A 20,471-nucleotide genomic window follows, 5' to 3' on the forward strand; every position below is an offset into this window, starting at 1 on the left:
TGAAAAACTTGGTGCACTTTACACCCCTGTGGCAATTCTAATTTATAGGCTACACTACCTATTCTCTTTAGAATTAACCACGGCCCACAGTATCGAGGTGATAACTTAGCACACTCTCCTGAAGTCAACGACTTCGCGTGCGAAGGAACTCTGAGAAAACTTTTTCTCCTTCCTTAAATACTCTTATAGACCGATTTTCATCCGCATACACCTTGGCTCTATCCATAGCCTAGCGGATATTAGCTCTCGCAAGTGCTAGCATCTCCCGCATCTGAACTACAAAGTTTGCGGCACTAGGCACTTTCTGAGGTACTCCAACTATAGTTGGATTGGCTGGTCTATAACCATAGTTCAGTTCAAACGGACTGAACCCGGTAGATGAATGTTTCCTATCATTGTAGGCAAACTCCAACAATGGCAACCACTTGTCCCATGTATGTTGCCTCAATGACACATATGCTCTCAGCATGTCCTCTAAAGTCTAGTTGACTCTCTCCGTCTGACCATCCGTCTCAGGATGATCCCCACTACTCATTCCCAACTCAGTCCTTAGTGTCTCAAATACCGCTGTCCAAAAATGACCGGTAAATCTGACATCTCTGTCTGACACTATGGATCTAGGCAATCCATGTAGACGAAATATATGTCTAATGAACAGATCCGCCACTTGCGGGGCACTAACAGACTCTCTAGTCGGAATGAAGTGAGCCATCTTGGTTAGACGATCAACCACCACAAGGATAGAATCATACCCTCCTTGCGTCGTAGGCAGTCCTATAATAAAGTCCATGGAAATGCTCTCCCACTTACTTAGTGGTATTTCCAAGGGCTGTAAAAGTCCCGGTGGCTTCACCCGCTCGGCCTTGCTTACCTGACACGAGAAACACCGTGTCACATATTCATGAATATGCTTTTTCATCTTTGGCCAAAAGAAATCTCGCTTCACGAGATCATATGTCTTCTCGACACCTGGATGTCCCGCACACGGGCCATCATGGCACTGTCGAATGACTCTCTCTGCCTGAGATCATTCTGACCAGGTACTACAACCTTGCCATTTCTAACTAGCATACCATCCCTTATGGTATATCTTGCATAAGTTTGGCCTTTTCTAGATGCCAGGTCATCCTTTTCATTTTCCCCGGGTTTTAACACATGAGCTTTAGGCCACAAGCTCTGGACAAACTCGTCCACTTTTTGAGTTTCTCTTATCTCGGTCATTAGAGCACTCTCTAATACCGTGAAACTCAGGTTGTGCATAATGCGAGACAACGCATCAACAACCTTATTGTCTTTTCCTCTTCGGTACCGAATCGTTAGATTAAACTCCTGCATGAGCTCTGCCCACCTAGCTTGGCGGCCCCTCAAGTCAGGCTGTTTACAAAAATGTTTCAGAGTATCATGATCCACATCCACATAAAACTCTGAACCATACAAATAATGCCTCCATGTTTTCAAAGCATGGATAACAGCATACAACTCCAATTCATGAGTTGGCCAATTCCTTTGAGAGGGAGAAAGCTTCTTGCTTTCAAAGGCTACTGGCCTTCCCTCTTGAAGGAGGACTGCTCCTACCGCAATGCCACTTGCATCGGTTTCTAGGAACAACGGTTTCTGGGGATCAACTATTTTTAACACCGGTCCTGTGACCACAGCTTGCTTTATGGTGTTAAAACTTTCTTATTGATTCTGTCCCCAAATAAAAGGTACTTTATCTGAGGTCAGATCAGTCAATGGCGATACTATTCCGGAATATCCTTTAATATGTCTTCTATAAAACTAGACAAATCCCAAGAATGATCGCAACGCGGTCAGACTCTAAGGGATTGGCCAAGTTAGTATCGCAGCCACTTTCTTCGGATCCATTTCTACCCCCTGTGGAGTAATTATGAACCCTAAATATTCAAGCCTAACCATACATAGTATAGTTTTCTTCTTATTCACATAAAGACTGGCTTTCCTCAAAGTACTGAACACTATTCTTAAGTGTTCACGATGCTCAGTAACACTTTTACTGAATATCAAGATATCGTCAATAAAATGTACTACGAACTTTCCGATATACGGACGTAGTAAATCGTTCATAAGCATGACAAAAGTCGCTGGAGCATTGGTAAGTCCAAAGGGCATTACCAAAAACTCATAATGACCAAACCTACTCCTGAAAGCGGTTTTATGCACATCCTCGGCTCTAATCCGGATTTGATGGTAGCCGCACTTAAGATCTATCTTGCTGAAAATCACAGCTCCATGTAATGCATCTAGCAAATCATCAATCCGAGCCATCGGATACCTGTGCTTAACAGTGATATTATTCAATGCTCTGTAATCTATACAGAGGCAAAACGTATCATCCTTTTTCTTCTTTAATATCACTGGCGAAGCAAAAGGTGAGAAACTTGGTTGAATCTGCCCCAACTTGAGGTATTCTTTCAGTTGTCTACGCACCTCCGCTTCTTCAGCAAAACTCATTCTATAGGGAGGTCTATTTACAGGTTCTGCCCCCGGGATCAGTTCAATCTTATGCTGAACTTTCCGCTCTGGAGGTAACCCATAAGGTAGTTCATCCCTAAAACATTCAGAGAACTCCTCTGTTATAAGATTAGCCAGCTTGGCCATCTCACCACTTTGCGTAACATCAGTGCTAGCCGAAGAATCATCCATCGGCTCTACCGATGCTGTGCAAAGGAATAAAAACTCTACTTGAGCTTTTCTGATTTCCATCACGGAAGCCAACGGTCCCTGAGGTATATCTTTTTCACCTCGCAAGACATAAAGCACATCATTCATCTTGAATTGATATACGTGCTTTTTCTAATCAATGGTTGGATTCTTCCTAGAATGCCACGCCATACCCACGGCTATATCTGCATGAGCAAGCTTAGTCATTTCAAAATCAAGCTTCTCAGCATAGTCCTGAATCCGAAGCTCCAACTGGGTAACCCTTTGGTCCCATACTTCAGTTGAACTTCCATCTGCCATTCTGACTGTATACGCATAGTCAGATGGGCTTGTCTTTAATTTCAGCCTCTTCACGAGCTTGGAGTTAATCACATTGTGAGTTGACGCCGAGTCAAACAACACAATGACGTCATGACTGGCCACTTGCCCTTTCATTTTAATTAACTCCGTATCATTAAAGGCCGCATACCCCATTGCTGCGGGCTTAGATAGGATGTTATCAGGTGCACTCGTCACTAACTTAGCAACAGATACACATAACAGACAAGGTACTAACCTCTGAGAAGGTCCCGCCAGTTGCATCTGCATATGTTCCGCATTGGGACTCTTCTGCATTTCCACGTCGCATTCAGATATTATCATATTAGCCGTGCGACGGTCTTTATTCAGTGGACAATCCTTCCACTGATGTCGCTGAAGGTAGCCGAAGCACAATCCTTCTTTTCTAGCTTTCTCTTTTTGTTCAGGGGTCAACGAGGACTTTGACCAAGCCCAGGCTGCCATTGGAGTTATTTTTCTTTTCAGCCCAACGGTGGTACTTGTTTTTACTAGTCCCTCAACCGGCTTCACCTGCTTGGTTTGGCCACTTGGCTGCGAGACACTTGTCTTTGAAACCCATTTCCTTTGAAATCCCCCTTTTTTCGGGTACTCATACTGAGTCCCTGCCTGCACAAATCCACCAGATCTACCCCTGGCATCCTCATAGTTCAGGGCTACTGCAATAGATTCATATAATGTAGTCACATATTTAGCCCGAACTTCCATTTTGATTTTGTCGTTCAGTCCATAGATATAGTCTTTTAACTGAACCGACATAGGGAGAGGGCCTGTTATTTTCATGACACATTCCCTGAATTTGTCGGTGTACTCTGCCACCGACAGACTCCTCTGACGAAGATTTCTATAAGCATCCCAAGCTCGGGACTCTTCATCGGGTGGGAGAAAGTGTTTCTTAAATTCAGCTTTAAACCCTTCCCAGGTGGTAGGAGCAACTTGATCCTTCTGTTGCTTTATCCACCATCTATCCGCTGCCTCAATAAACAGGTGTGTGGCCTCACGGATTTTCTTTAGATCAGATCTAATTTCACAAATGGCGAAGGCTTCTTCCCACTTGTGTAACCAAACATCGATCACATCAGAGCTGCGCTCGGTCATCCGACTAGCGTACTTCTCCGGTCTATAATTAGCGATATTAGGCACTTTGACCCTTGCGCGCTCTAATGAATGGATACTGGGCTCTGGCTCTGCTGGAGCTTTGCTGCTGGTTCATAATCTGCTGTAAAGCATCTTCTAATATCGAAATCCTACCGATCAAAGTAGGTGCTACATGATGTGACATTTGTTGTGTAGACTGTACTCTAGACTCACTAGGATTCACCCTCGAATTCTGCCCTTCTGTCTCCATAGGTTCACAATGGAAAATGGTTTTTTTTTTTTCAGTCTTTTCTAGAACCCAAATAAAAGATATATATATATACTCTTCTTTTCTGTTCTGCTTTCCTGGTTTGTTTTCTTCTTTCTCCTGCACACTAAACTCCCAAAATATACAATACTTTGAACGTTCCTTTTCACAGTGTAGGAATAACAAGACTATATATATAAAACTGTATCGAAAAAAGGTGCTTCCTGATTTCTCCTCGTTAAAGATACCAAACGCCCGATGTAGCTCCGATGCAAACAGAGCGCTAGCTAGCGGGATCTGTATTAATCTGACGCAATCACGAGCTACTAAATGATAGGCATCCTTCTCTTATTTCGTCGGGTATTTCGGACCACATGGTCTCCCGCCCCCAAACTGTTGCTGTCCGTCGTCACGGCAACCCTCTAGTTCCAGCCACAATTCAGAAGCCCCCGTCTGGTTTTCTTCCCCGTCGACTGTCGAACCACCACGCTATCCCAGGCCCAACAGTTCGTTAATTTAAGTCCTTCGTAGACCACGGGTAGTCAACCTGCACTGCGTCACCTCTGACACCGTGACGAATTCCCGCTCTATCATTCTAGCTACGCTCCAGGCTCATTATCAATCACATAATTGATCGAATGCCTCGCCTTACGGGAGCGCCATCGATCACGGCATCGTCAGCCACTTTGGATCTCCCTCGACGCTGGTCTGTAATTGCGCAGCCTTTAGACTCGTCTACCCTTTTCAAGGCCCTACGCTCCTCTTGGCGTAGGCCAATTATCCGTCAGCGCCTCACGGGCTTCCTATCGATCTGGTCAACCACCAAGTACCGCTGTCGAAGGATCATCCAGGAACCTTCCGCTCCAACCCAGCTTCACCGCCTGCGCGCCCCGCTCTTGTGCTCTACGACCTGCTGGTGTAGGCCCGCGCCAATCAGTTTGACGCTCACGTCCCTTGATCTCTCCACAAGCTGTCCGTCACAACCCAACGAGCCCTACCCTTACCTTACGCTCTGATACCAAATGTAAAGTACTATTTCTACTTCCCCTCTTGAAGATCACGGGAGTAGCACCATTAATCACCTCCCAGCCAAATCTCACTTAGGCTAACAAGCAGACAGAGATCTACATTGCAAATTTTTCACATGAATCATCTTCTTCTCTTCTCTCACTAGCCTCAGCAAGCCCCCAATTCCCTAGATAGATCTAGATGCCACATGTCATCACTATAGGGCCTTCCTAATGCAACATTTCACCCCTCTCTTGGGATGCATTAAATTCCTTGCCCCTAGGCACATCTTTGCACTAGGCCCTTGGTCTTAGATCTACCTAGTCTGGTGCTATCAGCCCTCACCTAGGACCTTGACATTAAATCCCTCCCGATCATTTACATGAAGCGCAAACACATATATTACAGACTTAGATCCTTTAAGGGAAATGTCAACTGATTCTTCCGAGGTCATGCTACCTCGGCTAGAGCATAACACAAAGAAGAAAGGAGATCCTCTCTAAACTCTGAAAAACGTAACTCTCCTAGCAGTGGCTGCTCTGGAGGATCCCTGCATGCTTGCCTAGATGGCCATCAGAGTGTGTACAGTGTCGGTCTAAATACTGGCCATAGCCTGGCAAGGGTGAACCTGGGTACCCTCAATCGCCTCAGTACACCTGGCTCTCCAAATATGCCAAGCTGCAATGCTAGGCAAAATCTCCCACGATGTGTCTACTAGGTCTGAAAGGAGTGAAGGGAACATCCTGGAGGGAACAAGACTCCACTAAGTGTCATGTCCCTTGAAGAACACCTGAGGGCCAGTAAGAGATAACCATGCTACTAAACCCCAAGTCATATAGAAAGGTGCTGTATGAAAGATACTAAAAATCCTAGCAACATCTTTCAAGATCCTCCTCGCCTGTCTGCACTCCCAAAGGCAATGCTGTACTAACTCAACTGCACTGTGGCAACGAGGACAAGTAGAGTCAGCCCCGAACCTGGATCTCCACATGTTCACTGCAATCCCTCCATGAATAGAAAGCCAAAAGAAAAGAGTGATCTTTCTATTCCTGAGGGATTTCCAGAGCCTACGCCACAAGTTTTTCTGCACAACTGCGGAAGTCTGAAAACTATCGCAATGAGGGGCTCTGGAGGGCCTCCAACCTCTACTACTGAGCTAAAATCTCCGGGCATTTCTGACTGTATAACAAAAGAAGGGGATGCTCTTCTCTCGGTGCCCTCATCAATCCATTCCCACTCCCATGGGTCCAACTACAAGATCCTAATAGGGGAACCACCATATAACCAGAGTCTCCAAGACCCTAGCGCAAGGAGAACCGGATCAAGGTCAAGATGCCACTGTGAATCCTTGCCTCACTCCATAAAACCTGCAATCCTGACAGGCTGAAAGTCAACCTCCAAAAGAATATCATCGGAAGATCTGGTAAGTCTGCCTCCCGATTGAACATCAAAGACTAGGGTATCCTCATGTGCATCCTGTAGGGCAATAATCTGTAAAGGAATGCCCTTCCTTGAGAACACTCCCCACCAACTGGATTCTGTGATCGACATGTCATCTGTGTCTATCCACTTTGCCGGAATGGCTGCCTCTATCTACTATATCTTGACTGCACTCCCTCTGAGGTGGCCAACTGCTAAAAGTCTATGATCTTCTGGAAGTCTCCTAAAGACCTGCCATGCGCCTACTGTAGAAGCAAATCCCCTATCCCATCTAGACCACTACGTATAGTGTGACACTCCAAGTGGCCTGCCATGGTCATCCAATATCGAGTCATTCCACATGACTGGCTCCCTGTGAATTTCTTCACAAGAGGTGGGTGGAACTCTGCGAAGAGTTTTTTTGAAGCTGCCCCAAGCTTTCGGAATAGCAGCCATGAGAGGGAAAGGGGGAGATTTAAGATGGGCTGAAGTAAATATCTATCTGATACTACCCATCCAATCTCCCCCATGAGATGGAGTACAAGATTGAATGCTGCGTGAGAAGAAATCTTTCCAGGGCTCCTGTCCAGGCATCAATCCACGTACTACGAACTTACAGAGCAAGACTAGGGTATCCTCATGTGCATCTTGCAGTGCAATAATCTATAACGGAATGCCCGTCCTTGAAAACGCTCCCCACAAGGTGGACTCTGTGATCGGCATGTCATCTGTGTCAATCCAAACTGGTAGAATGGATGCCTGTATCTGCTGTATCCTGAGTGCACTCCCTCTGAGGTGGCCAACTGCTAGAAGTCTCTGATCCTCTGGAAGTCTCATAAAGGCCTGCCGAGCGCCTACTGTAGAAGCAGGTCCCCTCTCCCATCTAGACCATTGCATATAATGTGACACTCCGAGTGGCCTGCCATGGTCATCCAAAATCGAGTCATTCCACATAGCTGGCTGCCAAGGTGGTGGAACTCTGCGAAGTGTGTTTCTGAAGCAGCCCCAAGCTTTCAGAATAGCAGCCATGAGAGGAGAAGGGGGATATTTGAGATGGCCTGAAGTAAAGATCAATCTGCTGCTGTCCAACCAATCTCCCCCATGAGAAAGGATATAAGACTAAATGTTGCGTGAGAAAAAATCTTTCCAGGGCTCCTATCCAGGCATCAATCCACGTACTACGAACTTGCAGAGCAAGGCCATACACTGCAAGTTCGGGTCAATAATACTGAGACCTCCTTCTCATGTGGGGAGAATGAGGGTCTCCCAAGCCACCCTGGCTACAGCATCTGAGGTGCCATCTAAACCGCTCCATAGGAGGTTCCTGATAGGTCTCAGGAGCTGAGCAACCTCGAGACCTACACCAACAAGAGTAAACGAACCATGCAGTGGCCAATAATACCTGGTTCACAACCACAACTCTGGATGCAAGGTCAAGTCTCGAAGAACTCTAAAAGATGAGTTTCCTCATGAAACTCTCCAACACTGGAGCAAACTGTTGTGCTGGAGAGATGCCCACCCCAACCTGGAATCCTAGATATCTGAAGGAAACACCCCTCTGAATCCAAGTGAACCCTATGTCATTCCCCCAGTCTGAAGTGTCCTCATCACTGACCCAAAAGCTCTTGCTCTGCGTCTTTTTAAAGCTGTTGCAACTCGTCTTTTGAAAAAATCATTGTTTTCGCGGTGGCCGGTGGGAGTGGATGGAGATTGGCTGAAGGCCAAGCCATCGCCAATCGAGGTGGGTAAGGCCGACTCAAACACTTGGAAAAGTTCCTTCTGCACTAAGCTGCCCAGGAAAGGAGGAGGAGGATGAGAGGGAAGGCTGCCAAGGAGGAGGAGGCAGCCGGGGCACGAAACAAAGAGGAGGGAGAAGGTGGCAGAGGGGCTGCCAGGGAGGAGAAGGTAGCCGGGAGGAGGAGACCGAGAAAGAGGAGGGAGGAGGCGGAAAAGGTGGAGAGGGTGGAGGGGGAGAGGAGGTGAGAGGAGGGAGACGGGAGGGGAGGAGACGGGGAGGGAGGAGGTGGGTAGAGGGGGAGAGGAGGGAGGAGGTGGAGAGGATAGACGGGGAGAGGAGGCCGGGAGGGGGAGGCGGGGAAGGGGGAGGCGGGGAGGGGAAAGGAAGGAGGCGGGTAGAAGGGGAAAGGAGGCGAGCGGGAGACAGGGAAGGGGGAGGCAGGTAGAGAGGGAGAGGAGGCGGGAGTAGAGAGGGGGAGGCGGGGAGGGGGGAGGTGGGGAGGGAGAGGCTGGGAGGGGGAGTGGGGGAGGGGGAGGCGGGGAGGGAGAGGCAGGGAGGGGGAGGCGGGGGAGGGAGGGAAGGGAGGCAGTGAGGGGGGCTGAGGGGGAGGGCTGAAGGGGAGGGGCTGTACATTCTGATTGGGCCTTGACCTGATCTTTAGAAGCAAGTGCCACTACCCATATACTGTCAGCAGCTTGGTTTATGGGAAAATGGATCATTAAATCTCTTCCTTGTAAACAGGAAAGTTGGGCCATCCTTCTAAGAAGACATATGGAACAAACAAGGCAGGGAAAAAATCAGAGGTTTTAGTAGATGGAGAGTCTTTTCTAGTAAAACATGTACTTTTACTACCAAAAACTCGATTTGATTCTCGGTCATCTGGAAAAATAACAGTCTTCATGACGGGCAATTGAAGCATGTGCTCAGACTAAATAAAAAGGGCATTAGACTATGGAAAGACGTTTGGAATAGGGAGGATCAATGCTGGTTATCAGAAGGTGAGCTTAAAACAGAAATTCAGAATCAATCATTTTGACTGTGCTCTCATCAAATCTGGCATGCAGATATGGGATAGAGATTCCCTTGCCTGGATGGGTGGTAAGCAAAGTGGAGGCCCTGCAGGAGTTTCATTGGGGAGGTCAAAAAAACCTTGTGCATGTACCTATCTTCCACAATCAGGTGGGAGTTGTTGCAATGCTTAATGTCAAGTGGTTTAGGAGTATCTTCCACAATCAGGTGGGAGTTGCTGCAATGCTTAATGTCAAGCGGTTTAGGAGAGACAGTATCTCAGATTGGAAGGACAAATCTGGGACAAAGTGATTCCAGAGAAACGGGCCTGCCTCCTCTGGCTGATCATGGCTAAGGCAGCTTGGACGGGTTGTAGATCAGCTGCAATTGGTAAAGCTTTTAAAAAGAGCCTTCGACCGCACAGAGCCCCCAAAGACGTGCCTCACCTTTTTCTAAATTGCTCCTTTTCTGCTTGCATCTGGGACAAATAGTGGTTGTTCACCCTTGTCCTATCAGATAGTGTTATTGGGAGATAAACCATTTAGATGGAAGTCAAGGAAATGGTCAGCTACAAGAAGTCAATATTGGTTCATCTGGCTCGAGCGGAATGCTATGGTCCTACTAATGTTTTCTCGATGTCATTCCTCTGATACTGTCATGGGAGATGACTACAGGAACGTCAGAAGATTATCAAGGATTTTGATGATTGTATAGGTAAAACCATTGAGAAACTCAAGCTTGACGTTGCATTGGCAGGGCTCATATCTTGGTTACCAAAGATACATGGAATCACGGTACCTTCCAGAAGCAGCAAAAGCACCTGCAGACGACCCTCCAGTCCCTCCTGAATCAGGAGGGTTAAGATGTGTCCTGTTTGCTTGTATATTGGATTGTGGATGGACCTTCAGCCCAGGTGGCTTATTGCAGTTCTTCTTGTCACTGGTTTACTAGGTCTTCTCTTCTCGATTGGTGTTCTGGGTACTGTGTACTGTCTTTTGGTAATAGCCTTTAATGGGCTTTTGATGATCTTATGTATTGAGATCTTTTGCGGATTTTTAGGAATGAGAGCCTATGTACTGACCTTCGGGTCTTGTTCATAAATTATAAATAAAAATACCCTCTTTCCAAAAAACAAAAAAAGTCATTGGCCAACTAATTATCCTCTCTCTAGCCCTATTTATTTTTCTTAAGTTGTATGACTTATGTGTATACCAAGCAAAGGCATCAGAGAGAGAAAGAAAGAAATATTAACATCCTTTGGAGGCCTCACGGGCCTATGGGACAACTAGAGAGAGAGAGAGAGAGAGAGAGAGATTAACGTCCGCAGGAGGCCTCACGGGCCTATGAGACAAAGTGCGGAATACACCAGAAGGGAAAAACTCATACAAGCCACAAAGGGCTGGAGCAAAGGGCACGCTAACGCCCCTACTGAGTACTATGATGAAATAAAGAGCTCAACAGCTCAAGCAAAAATCAAATACAAATCATGTCATATCATATCATATCATGAACAATCTGAAGTAGGGTGAGAGCTGGAACTCAAACTCGAACTCAGAATCCAAAACCTGGCACTGTGGTGGCTCGTCTATGAACGGCAAAAATGTCTCGGATCTGTATTGTCTAGCTGTATCCTACTATGGTGGCGGAGGGGGATGTGTTCGATCTCTAAACCTGCTTAGCTATGTTCAGAGTGACCCCCTCGTCTCGGGCGGTCTCCTCTGAGGAAAGCTATGATAGGTCAGACCTCAATCAAGTGTGCTCTCCTCGCTCTCCGTGTCACGGGTGGCCTTCACGATCCTCTCTCGGCAATCCATACTCCCCCCGATCCCGTAGTAGGCTGGCAGGTGCAGAGAAAGTGCTCCTCTATCTCAGTCACTCCTAGTGTGCATAGCATGCAGATTCATTGCTCTCTGGCTATACATGCTACTCTCCCTATCTCAATCCTCGACCGATGGGATGAAACCCGCATCTGCCCAATGGTGATCCTCAGTGCGTGTGAGACTGCTCTGTCCCCGAGTTACTAGGCTCTGATGATGAATCCCTCATCCAAAACTCTCAGGAAGTGGTCGCGGTAGAGCTAGGTCTTGGTGTGGAGCTCCTGATCTCCCCCCAAATCGAAGATGTGTGGAGCTGGAGGAGGTCTAACCGTATGATACGGTTAATCTCATCTTGCGGGATTGACTCAGGGGGTGCATCCGTACTATACTGAATCCCGTGTCTGGCAAACCATGTGGATATACGTGCATACCATGTGTCTGCCCCGCTCTCAGCTAGTCGTCTGGATGACTCCAAAGCCAGCCTCGGTAGTCTCCACGGGGGTAAGTCCCAGACCCTGAATGAATGTCACTATCTTTAAGATGGCATCAATCTGTAGTGGTGTCATGACGAACTCTGCCTATGCTGTCTTATGCGGGACTAAGGGCTTGCTCCGAATCATCCTAGATCACATAGTCACATGTAACTGCTCAAATCTCCTCCACTCTACTATCGGTAGGTCACACCCCAAAAAGGGTGCTGCATACATGGCAGTCGGTCACAATCAAAGAGCTAGCACTTCGTCGGTGGGTTGTAAAAGTGTCCTTGGAAGCACTATCTCTCCAATGGTGCCAAAGCACCCCATCCCTGTGTGAGTCATATATGGGCTGCATGTGTCATAGTGAAAAGGGGTCCTATGAAGACTGCTCCCAAATATGTGTAGGACTGCGCTATCTCCACTGGCTCATCTTGATAAGTGAAGTTGAGTCGACGAAGCATTGCATGTGAGGTGTTAAAGACCAGAACCTTGCTCTTCCCAAGGTTGATTGTTAGGTCTCTCTCTTTGCAAAACACCCCTAGGGGCTGCAGAGACTCCAGATGTCTCTGCAGCCCCTCCACTGAGGATGATATAATGACTATGTCATCAGCGTATAGTAATACATGTATCATGAGATCGGGCAGTAGTGATCCTTCGCCTCCTAGGCTGTCTATGAAGGAACTAGGAGAAAGGGTGGGAGGGCCCTAAGCAGGCGCGGAAGCCCAGAACAGGCCGACGGGGGTAGAGGCTCCCCTGAGTAGACGGGGTGGTGCAGGAGCCCTACGCAGGGCTAGAGGAGTGGCAAGGGCGGGGGGGGGGGGGGGGGGGGGCGAGGGGTGGCGAGGGTGGAAAGAGAGAGAGAGAGAGAGAGAGAGAGAGAGAGAGAGAGAGCTAGGGGTCCCATGGACATTCTAATGATTCAAGAACACAAATTGGATGTCAGGGATTGTGCCAAGCCAAGTAAGCTTCTTTCACGCCATACTTTTTGGTCACCCGCCTTGGGCACCAGGGGAGGTACTTGCATCTCTGTTTCTTCTTCTATACTCCCCTTGGTGATTGGACATGGGATCAAAGTCCCTTCCAGAGCTCAGTGGATTATACTTTTAATTGGTGGGCATAAGGTTGGTCTTTTAAACCTCTATGCACCCAATTCTAGAGGGGATCGTGTTCTTTTTTGGAAGGAACTGTTCTCTTGGTCACATATTGCAGATGCTTGGATTATAGGGGGTGATTTCAACATAGTTAATGCCCTCAGACAAAAGGGGTGGTAGGGAAGGAGGCATTCACTCCCTAGAGAGAGCAGCGTGGGATGCCTTCCTGTTTCAGTACAATGATAGGGATACTTGGCACGATGATGCTATTCACACTCAACCACATTCTCTCTTGTTTTCTTGGTCAAATAGGAGATTGCAGATGCCTATACATGCACGGATTGACAAAATTTATGTGGATGATTAGGCTCTTGACAAAGGTGGTACTGTTTGCATTGCAGCTGGGGTGTCCACTTCGGATCATTTTCCCGTGGTTCTGATGGTCTCAGATCCTCATGTGAGGGGCCGCTCTGCCAGTGTTAGGATTCTAGATTCCTTTTATGTAGAGGAGGGCCTTACAGAGACAGTGTTGAGGACCTGGGTATCTCATTTGCAGGACGGGCAGCTTTCTCCTTCAGACTTAGCTGCAGCCCTCTCTGATATTAGCGACTTTTATCTTTCAATTGCTCGTATCAAGAGGGGTGAGATCCTCAAGCATGAGATAGGTATCCGCCAGCAGTGAGCTAACCTCAAGAGGGAGGAGGAGAAGAGGCCTACAGATGCTTGGATTCAAGAGCACCTTGCTGCAGCAACAAGGGCTCAGCAACAATCACTTTTAGATCAAAGAGCAGAGTATACCTTTCATGCCAGAGAGTCATTTTGGACTCAGACGGGAGGTAGGGTCAACAAGTAGTTCTTCTCTACTCTTGGCCCCAGACATAGTAGGGAGAGCATCTCACAGCTTGTTGATTCAGGCGGAGTTCTTCAAACACATCCAGATGCCATCTTGCAGGTTGCCACCGATTTCTATGCCTCCCTTCTTACAACAAATCCTCACACTTACGCCACAGATGATGCTAGAGTGGTTATTTGGCGACACTTACCTGGATTGGTGGCAAGGGATATGATTGTCTCACTAGATGCCCCCTTCACCAACGTAGAGTTCAAGACTGCTCTCTCTGCCCTTCACAAGGGCAAGTGTCCTGGTTCAGATGGACTTAACCCCTTATTTTTTATTACTTTTTGGAAGGATCAAATTGGGGATCACATTACCTCAGCCCTACAGGGTGTATGGGACTCGGGTGAAATGCCAAACTCAATTACAGAGGGCCTCATCCATTTGATCCCGAAAGGGGGTTGCAGGAATTTAGTGTCTCAGTGGAGACCAATTATCTTGCTGGATACTTTGTATAAAATCCTAGCTAAAGCTATCAGCCTTCGTCGGCAGCCCTTTCTCCCAGATCTTATCCATGATACACAGACGGGTTTTGTGCATGGCAGGAGCATCTATGATAACATCTTCTCATTTTGGGAGGCTTCGGATTAGGCCATGCATAATGGCCACAGCTGGCCATTCTACTCTTAGACTTTGAGAAAGCTTATGACAGGGTAGACTAGGGCTTTCTGGAGGGCACACTTACTCGCTTTGGTTTCTTAGATGCATGGATCAGAGGGGTGTCAGCCCTCTACAGATCAGCCCACAGCCAGGTTCTTATTGGTGGAGTCAGGGGGGACAGGTTTGAGATTCTCAGATCACTCCGTCAGGGATGCCCCTTAGTCCCCTTTTTATTCCTTTTTGTGGCTGAAGCTATGAGCTATTACATTAGAGCTCAAGCTGGGATTGTAGGGCTCAGGCTTCCTCTGAGGCAGCAAGATGAGCTCTTAGACAGTGAGTTGGCAGATGATACGGCTGTTTTTTTGGATGCCACTCCACAAACACTGACTTCATTCAGGACGGCATTGGATATGTTTTGCATTACGGCAGGTACACACATTAATTGGAACAAATCCAATGGCTTTTGGATCAATGATAAGGACACTCCAGTCTGGGGGAATGACATAGGGTTCACTTGGATTCAGAGCAGAGTCTCCGTCAGGTCTCTGGGATGCCAGGTTGGGATGGGCATCTCTCCAGCACAGTAGTTCGCTCCCGTGTTGGAGAGTATCAGGAGGAAGCTCATCTTTTGGAGTTCATTCAGACTTGACCTTGCATCCAGAGTTGTGGTTGTGAACCAAGTACTATTGGCCACTGCCTGGTTTGTGTTGGTGCACATATAGAGCTTGCATCGCTCAGCTCACAACACCTATCAGGAACTTCCTTTGGAGCGGTTTAGATGGCACCTCAGATGTTATAGCCAGGGTGGCTTGGGAGACCCTCATTCTCCCCACAAGAGAAGGAGGTCTCAATATTATTGACCCGAACTTGCAATGTATGTATGGCCTTGCTCTGCAAGTTCGAGGTTGTATCACTCAGCTCACGACACCTATCAGGAACTTCCTTTGGAGCGGTTTAGATGACACCTCAGATGTTATAGCCAGGGTGGCTTGGGAGACCCGCATTCTCCCCATGGGGAGGTCTCAATATTATTGACCCGAACTTGCAGTGTATGGCCTTGCTATGGCCTTGCACTGCAAGTTCGTAGTACATGGATTGATGCCTGAACAAGAGCCCTGGAAAGATTTTCTCTCACGCAGCATTCAGTCTTGTACCCCTTCTCATGGGGGAGATTGGTTGGACAGCAGCAGATGGTTACTTCAGCCCATCTCAAATATCCCCCTTCCCCTCTCATGGCTGCTAGCCTGAAAGCTTGGGTCTGCCTCAGAAACACACTTCGCAGAGTTCCACCCACCTCTCGTGAAGAAATTCACAGGCAGCCAGCCATGTGGAATGACTCGATTTTGGATGACCATGGCAGGCCACTTGGAGTGTCACATTATATGCAGTGGTCTAGATGGGAGAGGGGACCTGCTTCTACACTAGGCGCTTGGCAGGCCTTTCTGAGACTTCCAGAGGATCAAAGACTTTTAGCAATTGGCCACCTCAGAGGGAGTGCACTCAGGATATAGCAAATACTGGCATCCATTCCGCCAAAGTGGATTGACACAGATGTGGATTGACACAGATGACATGCCGATCACAGAGTCCACTTGGTGGGGAGCGTTTTCAGGGACGGGCATTCCGTTACAGATTATTGCACTGCAAGATGCACAGGAGGATACCCCAGTCTTTGATGTTCAGTCGGAAGGCTGACTTGTCAGGTCTTCGGATGATATTATTTTGGAGGTTGCATCTCAGCCTATCGGGATTGCAGGTTTCATGGAGTGGGGTAGGGACTCACAGTGGTATCTTGACCTTGATCCTATTCTCCTTGCGCTAGGGTCTTGGAGACTCTAGCTGTATAGTGGTTCCCCTATTAGGTTCTTGCAGTGGCACCCAGGGGCGTGGGAATGGATTGATGAGGGATACTGAGAGAAGAGCTTCCCCTTCTTTCGCTACACAGTTAGAAATGCCCGGAGGTTTCAACTCCACAGTAGAGGTTGGAAGTCCTCCAGAGCGCCCCATTGGGATAGTTTTCAGATTTTCGCAATTGTGCGGAAAAACTTCTGGCACAGTTTCTAGAAATCCTTTAGGAATAGAAAGATCACTCTTTTCTTTTGGCTTTCTATTCATGGAGGGATTGCAGTGAACCTATGAAGATCCAAGTTCAAGGCGGACCCTACTTGTCCTCGTTGTCACATTGCAGTTGAATCAGTACAGCATTGCCTTTGGGAGTGCAGACAGGCAAGGACGATCTTGGAAAGGTGTTGCTAGGATTTTCAGCATCTTTCATACAGCACCTTTCTATATGACCTGGGGTTCAGTGGCTTGGTTATCTCTTACTGGCCCTCATGTGTTTTTCGAGGGACATGATCCATATCCAGCTCTCATTGTACGGCAACACTCAGTGGAGTCTTGTTCCCTCCAGGATGTTCCCTTCACTCCTTTCAGAGCTGCTCATGCCTGAGTAGACACGTCTTGGGAGATTTTGGCTAGCATTGTAGCTTGGCATATTTGGAGAGCCAGGTGTACAAAGGCGATGGAGGGTATCCAGGTTCATCCTTCCCAGGTTATGGCCAGTATTTGGGCTAACACAGTACACACTCTGATGGCCATATGGGTGAGCATGCAGGGATCCTCCAAAGCAGCCACTCCCAGGAGAGTTACTTTTTTCAAAGTTTGGAGAGGATCTTCTTTCTCTCCCTCAGGGTTGAGATGGCATTTTTAGCCTCCGCCTTGGTTTTTTATTAGCTCATTTTTAGCTGTTTTTTTTCCTCATGCATTGCATGATGTACTCCTACATTTGAGCTTGCTCTCGCGGTTTTCATTCATACTTAATGAAGTATTTTTTTTGAAAAAAAAAAAGAATATGTCCAATCATACAAATTTAGATTTTTTTTTTTAAATAATTATATGCAATCATAAAACTCTCATCGAGCAATCATAATAATTATATGCAATCATAATACTCTCATCGAGCAGCTCAAGGCTGCACTTTGCACACTTAATTTGGAGTTTGCAATATTTCGCAGGCATAGAAGTATGGCAGCAGAAGGATGGTATCATTGTGAGAACAGTCTTTATAGGCAGCTAGTGGGGCAGCCTAATTTATTTCATGACCAGTTGGCCAATATTTCTTATCCTGTCAATCGTGTCTGTCGATACATGGAAAATCCGATAGCCATCAATTGGAAGGCAGCAAAAAGGATGCAAGGCATTTTTTATGGCAGATCCAAAACCCTACAGCTGCCAGGGTTTTGGGCAGGTAACAAGGATAGGAAGCCCACAACTGGATACACTTTTTCACTTGGAAATGGTAGTCTATCATGGGTGAGCAAAAAGGAGAACACTATTGCTCCCTACCAGCAGTGTAAAGAAATCTGGCTTCAAAGGTTGCTTGGTCTTTCTTCCGTAGAAACTGGATATATGGTCCACTACCAGCAGAATGTGAGGAATAAACCTTCATAAGACTAGAATAAATCCAATCTTACAAATTAAATTTTTTTATAGAACAAGCAGTTAAAGTAGCTGCTGGGGCAAACGCACCCTCAAAAGATAAATCATTGAAGCACAAAAATTCTTATAGAACTTGCACGTCTGCTAAGGTGACAGAAAAATATACCTTCATAAGACAAGAATATATCCAATCTTACAAATTAATTCTTTTATAGAACAAGCAGATAAAGGTTGCTTGATGATCTTGGCATAGCAGAGCAAGATTCAGTTACCATTGGTTGTAATAATCAGTATTGCGTTGCTTTGGCCAAGGATCCTGTGGATCATGCTAGAACCAAACACATTGACATCACTTTATCAAAGAGAAGCTGCAGGTTGGAAAGGTTCAGATGACATATTGTCCTACAAAGGACACTTCGGCAGATATCTTCACCAAGCTGCTACTAAAGGAGTTGTTCTTTGTTTGTAGACACCTCCTTGGTATCTATGACAACTTAGTCTTAAAAGGGGGATTGATGATACATATGATGCCAAGAAGAAATAAGTAGTTTCAGTCTAGCTGCCATGACAACCATTTTGCAATATGAGGCCAAGCGTTGAGAAATACCCTCATTGGTATAATCACTTTCATTATAATTGGTTCTCGAACACTATGTTACGTTGGTCACTATGACTGAAAGTTGTGTAACCAGTGTTCACAGTCTTGTAGCTCTAGATAAAGGTGCAGACCTTTTAAGAAATGGACTTCTATTAAGTATGAAACATCCTCACTGAGAAAACTCAAGGGAGAAAAGCATCATGCAGTACATGAAATACAACCTAGAGAGACAAAAAATAAACTCCTAAAAGGAGCAATGAAACAATCAGATTTAGAATTTGACATCAGTTACGCTGAGAGATCTAGGTCTTCTAGTCTATGGATCAACAAAATTTTAGGACCATACATGTGGCACAAAGCATGTCACGCTAGGGTTTCATCTTGGTTAGAGTTTACGGTTTCTTACAAAACCCTAACTTTCTTTGTCTTTTCAAATGTGTGCATTCAGTTCAACTTTGCTCTTTAACCGTGTGCTCTCTCCTCTCAATGTCTCTTAGAAACTTACATAATTTTACCTTTTTTTCATGAAAAAGACTTCTATTAAGTATGAATAAAACCCGCAAGAGCAAGCTCACACCGGAAATACAACATGCAGAGTATAAAATAAAATGTCAAAAAAACTCCCCCTCAAATGAGGCAGGAAAAATCCAAGGCTGAGGCTGAAAATGCCACCAAACCCTGTAGAGGACTCCGAGAAGGAAGGGAGCCTCTACATTCCCTAAGGAACGAAGCCCTCCTAGCGAAGGTCGCAAAACTTACATAATTAATCTAAGCTTAGAAATTTAGTATGCAAGTTTCCTCTAAAAACACTAAATCTTAACACTTTTAATTCACACCCATGATATTACCTGTTTTTCCTAAACTGTTACGGTACATCATCTTACAACATGCAAGACTCTTGTTGTAAACAAAGTATATAATGATATGTTCCTTCGAACCGCAAGACGTTTGCATAGAAATCTTACATTGCCATTTTTCATATTTGACATCTTATCCGTGATATAAGCTATACACTTATGAAGATCAGTGGTATCTTGATCATGCGACTCATCCAGTATTGTTGTGCCCTGGCTCAAAAAAAAGCTTTGCCATTAGTAATGCCAATCAACCTGTTAACATCATGTTGCAGTAAGATATATTCTACAGTAATTTCAGATACACCTTGTTCATTCGTGCATTTACTTTCCGATGTCTAGCCAAGTGTTGTAAACATATATACCTAGATGAGTCCAGGAACATGCCCAAACTCATCCTCTAAAAACACAACATAGTGCAGTTTCAATCTCATGATAGTCACTCATAAGATTGAAAACCATAAACTCCATCACGCATGACATCCCCACTGACGTCATCAGCGCCCCCAACAGTGGGTGTAGACCATAGTATAAACATATGCTCTCACACATACAAATCCACACACACCCACATACTTGAGCATCCATTTATACAAAGTCTTCGTACTGAGTTTCTGTCGGCACTCTGGAGGTGAAGGGAAAACTCAGCCATGACGAAGGCTAGCACTAAAGGAGAAGGCTAATCAAAAGGTAGTCCAAAATCTCTTCATTCGAGCTACAACTGCTTGTGAAGACTAAATGATTTCATTTTAGTCTCTCCCAGACAAGCATCTAAATCTAGCTGATAGGGCAACGCACCACTTAAGATTAGAAAGAATTATCGCAACACCAGCAGGCCACAACATGAGATAATATATTTTCACCAAAACATTCCTCCAACCACATGAGATACCGATGTACAATAATATTCATGCCTCGTTTCTCCAAAATCCAAACATGTTCTCACAACATCATTTGATTCAATTTCCAAATCCCTCTTGCTCCACTCCCACCTGCTCACCTTCCCAACTCCTGATCGTTGTCTCCTTCCCTTTTCTTTCAGCCTTGTGTGCATGCTGTGGTAGATCTCTCTTTTTCTCCCAGCTGCATGTGCATGCAACTATAGGGACAGCCATATGAATCTCCATATGCACGTCAAACTATGCAAACCAGAGACAGACCCAAAA

General features: G+C 46.1%; 1 protein-coding gene across 8 annotated transcripts in view; it reads right to left on the reverse strand.

Annotated features, from left to right (window-relative positions):
- LOC147894309 (thiamine pyrophosphokinase 1-like) overlaps nt 1–20,471 on the reverse strand; it is a 57,194-nt gene that overhangs the window by 14,121 nt on the left and 22,602 nt on the right. For all 8 annotated transcript variants that reach the window (XM_087384553.1, XM_087384548.1, XM_087384550.1 and 5 more), the window contains exon 5: nt 19,417–19,518. In XM_087384553.1, the coding sequence (XP_087240679.1) occupies nt 19,417–19,518 (102 nt within the window). The remainder of the gene's footprint in view (nt 1–19,416; nt 19,519–20,471) is intronic.

Source organism: Dipteris shenzhenensis, chromosome 14 (assembly GCF_047967505.1).
Source record: "Dipteris shenzhenensis isolate YYH24624 ecotype China chromosome 14, Dip_SZ_1.0, whole genome shotgun sequence".
Classification (NCBI taxonomy): Eukaryota; Viridiplantae; Streptophyta; class Polypodiopsida; order Gleicheniales; family Dipteridaceae; genus Dipteris; species Dipteris shenzhenensis.